Here is a 10036-nt window from a genome sequence, read left to right on the forward strand (position 1 = left end):
ATCCATTTGTGTTCCGGGTTTAGTTCTGCCCGACCCGGTGACACCGAAGTATATCAGGGACATAAGAATCAGAATTTTTTCTTGCCAGTGTTGTAAACAACATACAGGATTATTTTTGGTGGTTGACGGAATAAAAGAAAAACACAAAAATCAATAGAAATTATCTCTATAGTTAATATATCGAAAGGTTGATTTTGTTTTTATGGAATAATTTATTTTAAAAAATGAATATTTTAACAATAAATGCATTTCTTCCTCTAATCCTTTACTCAAACAATCCCTTAAAATTTGGATAGAGTTCAGGTGTTCGACGATCGGAGATTTGAAGTGAATAATCTCTTATCGACGGAGCGTTTAAGATGTGGAATGCAAAAGGGAATATGTTACTTCAAAGATCTATTTGCCACAACATCAACAAAAGTTCAATATACCAAGAAACCATTCCTTCAATTGCGCAACATGATATCATCCTCCTTTGCATGCTTCCCTTCATTAACTCCTGAAGATCTTCGTGACTTGATTCTGAAAATTGATCCCGATCACAAAAAGACTATCGTAAAAGTACTTGACATGATACGAAACCCCGAGATATTCTCAGGAACAAATTGCAAAATGATCCTATTATTTTATTTAGGAACATAATATTCTAGACAACATTCACGTATCATGGATTTGTAGTCATTGGATTTAAGGTCGTCCACAGATTACTCTGGTCTGAAGATAAGCTTGTGAAATTCAAACCGGACATTGAACCCACGTGTGACCCACGTAAACAAAAGCTACTTTTATAAGATATGGAAGCCAATATTATTGTTTTTTTATGGCAACAATAGCTGTATTTCACTGTGAATGTTGTTATACGTATGTTACTTATTTCATGTACAAGGAGTTCTTTCTGTATTTAATTGGGCTTCTATAGTCTTATTGTTTCTCGAATGATTATTATTTTCCGTTTTGTCTGTGTTTTTGAGCGAGGGAAGGGACTTTTTGTAAAACAAACAAAAAAAAATTGTATTTGATGTACATTCTATAATAAAAAAAACTTGAAATGAATGCATTTTTTAACACATAGGGTTTGATATTCTAATTCAAATAATTAAAAAATGATAATTCTAAATTCCACATTTTTAAAATCTGCAGTATTTTAAATTCAATATAAAATGCTGTAGTAATATTGCATTTTATATTGAATTTAAAAAGCTATGAATAAAAACATATTGAATTTAGAACATTTATTTTGGAATTAAAACATAATACTCTATGTGTAAAAGGAAGTTAAAACATACCTTTAAAAATATATATATATATGAAGAAAAAAATGACATAAAAGTTCCCACAACAATATACAGAAAAAAATGTAATGACATTTAAAAAACGCAGGAAGAAGGGTAGACCTTCTCAAAAAGTTGGAATGTGAGCTACGCGTTTCAAACCCCTCAGTCTTGACAAGAATGTATCTCTGTTGGCCAACTGAGTTTGAGACCCTTGCTCTAACCTGTGTACCATTGACAAGATGCCTTAGCACTGACAGCCCTTTCTAGCTAGCATCGCTAATAGAAATGTCTCTTCTGGCCTTGTCACCTTCTAGGAGAGAAACCGTACGAGTGCTCCAACTGCAAGAAGCGCTTCTCGCACTCGGGCTCCTACAGCTCGCACATCAGCAGCAAGAAGTGCATCAGCGTGCTCGCCGTGAACGGCCGCCCACGCGTGGGCAACGCCAAGACCCAAACCCAGGCGTCCACGCAGATCCTCGGCGCCCCGGGGCTCGTCGGCCAGATGAAGGAGAAGCTGGAGCACACCAAGCCGCTGCAAGAGCAGCTCCCCGTCAACCAGATCAAGAGCGAGCCGCTGGACTACGACTACAAGCCGACAGTGATGATGCCGGTCCCTGGCCTCAACGGCGGAGCCTTCCTCGGAGGGTCCAGCGCTCCCATGCAGGGGACTGTGCAAGCAGTGGTCCTGCCCACTATGGGGTTGATGTCGCCGATCAGCATCAACCTGGCGGATCTGCAGAGTGCTCTCAAGGTCGCAGTGGATGGTAACGTTATTCGCCAGGTGCTGGAAAGCAACGCAAAAGGCCAGGGACACGCAAACCTAGCCGCCGGGACTCTGCATCCGGCGACACAGCAACTCATCTCAGCCATCAGCCTGCCGATCGTGGGGCAGGATGGAAACGCTAAAATAATAATCAACTACAGTCTGGACCCCAACCAGGGCCAGCTTGTAGCCCAAAACCTTAAAAAGGAACCAGAGCCGATCTCACTGGCTCAGCTCTCCCCTGACAACTTCAAGTCTCAGAAACTTCCAGAAGACCTCACAATTAGGGGGTCCAGGCCCACGGAGTGTAAAGAAGAGGGAAAGACCACTAAAACCTGCCTCCTGTGTGACAGCTGTCCCGCCGGCCTGGAAGCACTTCACGCTCTGAAACACTGCAAGAGGGAAGGTCTGCGGCTGAACGGATTAGATAAATCAGATTCTGCAGTCGCCGCCCTGCTGTCAGAGGAAGGACTCTGTAATCAGCCCAAGAACCTTCTCTCCCTGCTTAAGGCCTACTTTGCTTTAAACGCCGAGCCCACTAAGGACGAGCTTGCCAAGATCTCTGACTCCGTCAGCCTGCCGACCCACGTGGTGAAAAAGTGGTTTGACAAAATGCAGGAGGGTCAGATATCACTGGGTGCTCCCACCCCTCCTTCAGAGGAAGAGGATGCCTGTGATTCTAACGGCGTGGTGTCCCTGATCGCAGGGAAGGATTTAGCCACTAAGAGTCACTGTGTGACCCAGGACAGTCCTACAGAAGCCACCCCGGCTGAGGTCAACGGCGCCAACAGCTCTCCGCCCTCGCCTTCACCACTAAACCTAGCAGCTGATGGTTCTGTGCCAGCACAGCCAGCCCAGGGTACCGAGGGACCACTAGACCTTTCACTGCCAAAGCCTGACAGGGATGAGGCTCAGGGTTCAGGCACTAAAGCCTCCCGTTACACGTCCACTTCCTCCAGGACGACCAATCACCACGAACCTCTGAACTTGACTTGCATAAAGAAAGAGCCATCACCACTCTCCTCCACAGGGAACAGCCCACTCGGACTGTACACTAGCCAGACCCCCCTAAACGTCATGACCACTCAGATTCCCACTCTGGTGGCTATTGCAGACCAGAGCCGTTTGCACTGCCTCAGGGCGCTGGCCACCACCAACAAACAGACAATTCTGATTCCACAGCTGGCCTACACCTATACTACTTCTGCCAACAGCCCTGCCGGGACAGAGACGCAGGACATCATCCACCTCAACGGAATAAAGGTAAGAAAAAAAAACACCAAGAAACACCATCCAACTAGAAATGAAAGAAAGAAAGAACACAAAAGGGGGAAACTGTTCCCCAGAAACTACCTGTAGTCATGTAGTTCCTCTTGGCTCTGATGGCACTTTTTCACTGCACGGTTCTAGCCCTACTTTACTTGACTCTACTCTGTTGACTTCAGTTTCCACCAGTGCCTTCTACTTAATCATGGTGGGCGTGGCCATCTTAACATATCGAACCTACAATAAAATAAAGTAAAAATCTTTTTGTATCTTAAAGAAACCAAACCAACCAAAAAATGAAAACACAAACCAGGACACAAAATAGACGAATATTCAATGCATGCATGGATGAGGAGAAAGAGGGTCAGGGACTAAGTGATGTTGACGTCGGCCATCTTGACCGAGCTGAACGAGCGTTTCCTCCGAGCGATCCGTCAACTCCTCGTTAACTGGTATTGTCGGCGCGCTGGCGTATGATAAATAGTCGGCGGTCTAATCAATAAGTCGTATATAGAAACGTCAGAATCCAGCTCTTTGTGAAAATGATAACCCTGAACGGTTGTTCTCGGTGGCGACCCCTAATGGCCACATGATGATGGATGTGGACGTTGGGCGTGTGAGTGATCGGACCGTCGCTACGCCGGAACGTGAGGCTGCACTTTACTGCGGCGTATTGATCTGAAGGATTCTCTGTAAACGCAGCCTGGCATTGATCTATGGCTGTTGTCTCACACGCGTGTTAAGTGGAGTGGCGTGTAAAGAAGCCCGGGCACAAACGTATAATGTGTTGACAAAAACATTTCCTCTTCCGGCCTCGGGCGATTACCTTAAAAGTGGTGGAACCTGCTGTAATTTCATTAGTGGCTGCGAGCGCGGCCATTAGAAAGACGCGCCGCCGGAAGGTGGTTGAAAGAGCTGGAGATTATGGAGGGTGAGTGGGCAAAACAACAACCTCTGAATCATCATTGGGTGCCGGGGCTGAGATTCAGGGGATGCTTCACATCCAGGTCCTTCCCAAGTGGAATTTTTACTTAGTTCAAAATTTACTTTAGTTCAAAATCCCCCATCATGGTCAATATAAGGTAAATGAGAGACAACGACATAAATATAACTTGTAATGTTGAATAACAATGATATTAGAATTAACTGTTCATTAATGTTTAATGAAAACATGCTTCCAAATTATAGTCATTTAATAGAGATTTAAGAAATATGTAATGCCTTTTAAATTAGAGTGAAATTATTCAATTAATCGTCAACATTCTTCTTGCTCTAAATCCATCTTTTACTTAAATTAATTTCATTTCTTCCTTAACTTTCCATTCGTTTTCTTTTTAAATTCCGATGAATTGTTAATTTTCATTCATTAAAACAGTTCTTGCGTCACAACAAGACATCTGTATCTTGAAAATAATTGTATTGTTTTTAGGAAGGTATTTAGGAAACCAATAAAATTAAGTGGTTGTACATATTGGGTTGTTTACCTTTAACGTTTTTTTTAATTTAAATCAAATGTTATTGAATAAATGCTCCAGCCCTAGAATCACCTATTTTACGGGTATGTTAAGCTCAACTCTTTAGATTGAAAATTTCCCTGCAGCAGAAAACTGTGAGCTGGTCAAGTGGTCATAGATTCTGAGAAGTTGATAATTTGTCACATGTAAGAACAGAACTCTTATCTTTGAATACTTGACGTCTCCCACTAAACCTGTGTGTGCGTTTGATGTTCCTCCAGGAAGAGAAGCCGGACCCTGGTTTCGAGGGCCTGCCCGCCCTGGACGAACTCAACGACTCGGACTCCGGCCCTCTGAGGAAGAAGATGAAGAAGACCGAGACCGGCATGTACGTCTGCGACCTGTGCGACAAGATCTTCCAGAAAAGCAGCTCGCTGCTGAGACACAAATACGAACACACAGGTAAACACACACACACACACACTCAGGCACGGAGATACGGCCTCGGGTCCAGGGAAAGATGAGTCACGGCGGGGAAAAAAGGGGGGATTTCTTCGGTTGGGTTGGACACTTTCAGTCCTGCAGCCATTACTCAACGCGCAGAAGAGGTTGGAGAATGTGGCGGTGCCAGCTCCGCGTGCTCAGGCCTCTGGTTGTGATTTACTCCGGGTTTTGATGACGTCGTATCGCGGCGCTCTGACACCGCTTCATTTTTCTCCCACTTTATTACTCGGATACCTGGCGAGCGAGCGGCGCTTCGGCTCCAGATGACATCATCATCGGCTCGGCCCTCGAAGCTTTTTTTTTTTACGCGCCATCATGTTGTGTTTTCCTTGGATACGATGCTCGTTACGAGGCAAATATTGATGGATGCGTCTCTTTGTGTCCGCAGGGAAGCGACCTCACGAGTGTGGCATCTGCACCAAGGCTTTCAAACACAAACACCACTTAATCGAGCACATGCGGCTCCACTCGGGGGAGAAGCCGTACCAGTGCGATAAGTGCGGCAAACGCTTCTCCCACTCGGGCTCCTACTCCCAGCACATGAACCACCGGTACTCCTACTGCAAGAAGGAGACGCAGAGTCAAGGGAGCCCGGAGGAGGACGGCGGCGGCGAGGCCCGGGCGGAGCTGGAGGCCCTGATGAGGGTGCAGCACCTGGCTCCCTCCCAGCTGGACCTGGACGAGCGGGGGAGCAGCACCAGGGAGGACGAGGAGAGCGAGGACTACGAGGAGGAGGAGGAGGAAGGCGCGGTCGACATGGACGAAATCCAAGTGGTGCAGATAGGGGACGACGGAGGAGACGAGGAGGAGGAGGACGGAACGCGAGAGGTGGAGAAGATGGAGACGGAGGAAGTGGACGCCGACACGAGGCAGGAGGAGGAAGGCGAGCGAACGGAGGAGGAGGAGGACCGCCAGAGTACGAAGAGCGACGTGGATTCTAAAGAGGAGACGCCTCAGGAGAACGCGGACTGAGCGACGAATCAAGACTCCCGCGGGAGACGCAATCAGATCCCCCCCCCCCCCCTCGCTCGGGGTGACCAACAGAGATGATGTCTGCTTATACGTTTCGGTTCACTACTGTGTAAAAAAAAAAAAAAAAATCCAGGTGTGCCTGAAAAAAACTGTCCCACAGGAGAACCTTTTTCTTACTGTGACTGAACAAAGAAGGAGATGCATTATCCAGACTTTGGAAGCTAGAGCCGACACGTTTTAGATAACGTTTGATTACTAAAACAACACGTGGGTCATTTCTTTTTATCAGTGTTACTAATTTTGCCACTCATATTTTAACCTTTAAAAATGCTGTACAGTTGGGAGATATTTCTATACCTTTTTATTGTCGATGAACATAAAAGAAGTCAGTATTTTATTAAGTTGGAAGGACAACGAAGAAGAATCCCGTGCACTACAAGTGGCTTGGTTTACCTTTGCAGTTTTCTTTGTTTACCCTTCAGTGTTACCGCGCCACAACAGCGTCACGCTAGCTCAGTGTTAGCATTGTATTTTTATTGTGATTGGAGCCTTAAGGAGCAAAAAACGCAAAAGATTGCACTCTTTTCTTTCAGTCATTTTAGGCTTCCAGGAAAAAATTAATCTCAAACGATGGTTCAACATTTTGGGAAGGAAACGATGCAGCGTTTTGTAACATCTATGCAGCAACAAACTACAAATGACTTAGAATCTCTTGTGTTTATAACAGCTGACAACAAGAGTTGTGAGTCTGACATGGCGAAGGGAAAAGATTCCGGGGGAATAGTTGAGTAAATATTATACAGCGAGCTAGTTCGAACTAGTTCGATTTAACGCTTCCCAAAGACTACCCAGAATACATTTGCCGAAACTCTACCGTCACCATGCTAGCAGAAGCTGGTCTTCGGTTCCTAGAAAACACTTAGAAGACTATTGAGACCCGAGAGCTCCACAAAAAAAGTGTGTTCATTTTGTCATTATTTGTGATGGGTTTACAACAAGTCACACTGCCGTGGATGAAGGGGCAGGTCCACCAAACTGATAGTACCAATAAGAATGCTCCGTCAACTAGCGTACTTTAGACGCTTTAGTTCTTGACATCACTTTTGTCGTAGTCTTGGGTCTTCGTTTTGGGTTCTCTTGATCTCGCCCCTGTTAATTTTTGGTAGGGTCAAACTCACAATGCAAGGGAACTTTTCAGCACTAGGTCTTGGCTTACTATCCCTGCCCGGACTGTAGAGTGATCGGAAACACACCGTAAGGTGGTTCAGAAAATGACTTGAGCGCAGAAGCGTAGCATCGATTAGCCAACAGCAAACACAAGAGGGTAACATCAAAGTGACCATCGTCAACGAAAACCTTTATTTCCCAAAATGTTGAACACTTTTTACCCCTTGCCATACAACCCCCTCTCACTCCGAGCCTTATGCAAAAACAAGAAAAAAAGAGAACAAAAACCAAGCTAAACATGCATATCTAAAGTGCCATTGAGTCCCGCGGTGGAAGCTCAGCAGCTATAATCAGGTATTGTCAGAGCCCAGATCAACAAGGACGCCGGAACCACTGTTGACTTTGGCTCGCGAGAAGGCGAGAGACTCAAATCTACCGCATGCTGATTTATCGTCGAGGTTTTTACTGCTCACGTTTTTTGGATGTTGTCGAAAAGCCTTCTGAGAGTTCAGTCAGTGCACTTGATTCGCCGCCATAAAAGTCTTTCTTCAGGTAAAAAAAAAAAAAACAAGTATCGCAGGAGTTTTATTCAACAATGTTTTTACCAGTCAGTATTATTATTCTTTTTATGTTCTATTTTAGTGTGTTTCTTTCAGCCTCCACAGTATTTGCCCCTCTCCAGATGTCGGTTTAGTCGTAGAGGACTTTTGTATTTATGTCTTTTTTTTTTTCTTTTTTTTTTACGTTTCTTCATGGTTATTTATTACACTCTGTAGTGTACAATACTGTAGTGCGAATTAGTACAATAATATATTTTAGTATGGAAAAAACATTGAAAGTAAAAAAGTACTCCTCAAAAACAACAAGACTCCGGCAAACTGAAGTGGTTTTCTTGAAAATAAATGAAGTACTTCGCACTCTTGAGAGCCTGAGAAATTGGAACCTGTGACCTCTTTTCATCCATCCTATGTTTGATAGTTTCCTTTTCCCCCTTTTCAATACAAAGCTACTGAACCTTTGGAAAAATAATTGTATGTCTAATAGCATGAGTGTGCTGTTGTTATGAAGGATGACCCTCAACCACAAAAAGCTGTCCTCTTTGCCAAACCAAAACCTCTGTTTTTATTTGTGCCAACTTGTTATTTTTATTTTTTTGTCAAGACCATGCCTACTTTTATATGGCCCCCGCCCCCCCGCCCCCTTTAACACCCTCATCTTTTTATATAGTGATCTTATTTGGTTTCATTCATGTTTTTGTTTTTTTTATGACTCCCCATCTCACAATAAAAATACATCAAATACAACGTGAGCCGTTTCTGATTGGGTCGCTTAGACTATGATTAAAAAAAACATGATTCTTGCGAGTGCTTCCTCGTGTGTAGGTTCTATAGTGATCCTACCTTTGACACCATTTGCCGTAAAACTGCCGTCATTGGGTTTGCTTCAGGATGGGGTCAAGCGGAGGATCTCTAGGATTTCTATGGGACACACAACAGGAAAAAAAAGTGAAGCCTTTCTGATTTTTTTTGGGTCAATAGTGTTGTATTTTTAGCCCAATGCTTTCTTTAGGGTTTTTCTAAAACTGTCCTCAGTCCTAAACCACAAGATACTTGGGAGTTCTCCACTTCCTGTAGGGTTAATGATGGAGGCTTCATGAGGAAGGAAAATGAAAGTGAATCCTAAGAAGATACCTTTACAATCCTGGGTGGGCCGCTCTATAAAAACAACTAAAAAAAACGTGATTTTGACTTTGATTGGCTCAGATATTGCCACCATTTCTTAGTCGAGGAAACTCATATTAGTTTCCTGTGTGTGCGAACATTGCTCTCCTGTCTATTCAAAGCTGGTCATCAACCATCCTTCCAAGCATCATGAAAAATACCTTAGATACTTGATGTGGTACTGAAATGTCATGAGATTGATAAATATAATATGGTCACTTTCTTCACTGGATATTTGTGATGTATTTAGTAAAAGGTATAAATAAACATAATCATAAATGGAGCGACGAATTCAATCACCTAGTTTATTTAAATGGTAAGTCGTGTGCTAACCAAACATTATCTTCATTGTGACAAACACTGTAGTCTCCTCAGGCACCATTTTAAAGTATTAGTTTCACTTTAATATAGAGTTAATTCCGGGCAATCTAAGGACAACTAAAAATGACGTCACAGCCTTGATCTGGCTCTTGGGCTAAGAGTTTAGGGTTAGGTTTACGTCTTCCAGATGTTCATCTTTCACTTAAACAGACTGAGTTTCCACAAAGAGGTGGCAAGAAAGAGAGTGAAAGGAGAGGAAACTCTCTTACGGGGTATTTTTTTTGGGATACAGTCAGAATACAATAACTTATCCATGGAAATGATGACTCAAGACACCAACTTTCTATCGTTTCTGCAGTCTTTGATCGATACATCATTTCTTTTGTTCCCTCGCTAGGTAACACCGATAATATCATAATGGCTAGGTAACATGGCTCAGGTTTCAAACCCCCACCCACCCACACCGCCTGCTACTAGTCCTGCCCAAGGTCAACCATATTGATCCGGATTATGTTTCCAGCGGGGTCGACCCTCCTCCAGCTCTCCCACATCCAGACCCTCCAGCGGCATGAATTAGTAATGGAACAGCTAAAA

The 10036-nt window shown here is 43.9% G+C and overlaps 1 protein-coding gene across 1 annotated transcript in view; it reads left to right on the forward strand.

Moving 5' to 3' along the window:
- zeb1b (zinc finger E-box binding homeobox 1b) overlaps positions 1-8706 on the forward strand; it is a 52828-nt gene extending 44122 nt beyond the window's left edge. The window contains exons 6-8 of the mRNA XM_087788740.1: positions 1589-3300; positions 5039-5219; positions 5650-8706. Coding sequence (XP_087644866.1) covers positions 1589-3300; positions 5039-5219; positions 5650-6233 — 2477 coding nt within the window. The 3' untranslated portion in view covers positions 6234-8706. The remainder of the gene's footprint in view (positions 1-1588; positions 3301-5038; positions 5220-5649) is intronic.
- Positions 8707-10036: the final 1330 nt, after the last annotated feature.

Source organism: Callionymus lyra, chromosome 4, assembly GCF_982586985.1.
Source record: "Callionymus lyra chromosome 4, fCalLyr1.hap1.1, whole genome shotgun sequence".
Classification (NCBI taxonomy): Eukaryota; Metazoa; Chordata; class Actinopteri; order Syngnathiformes; family Callionymidae; genus Callionymus; species Callionymus lyra.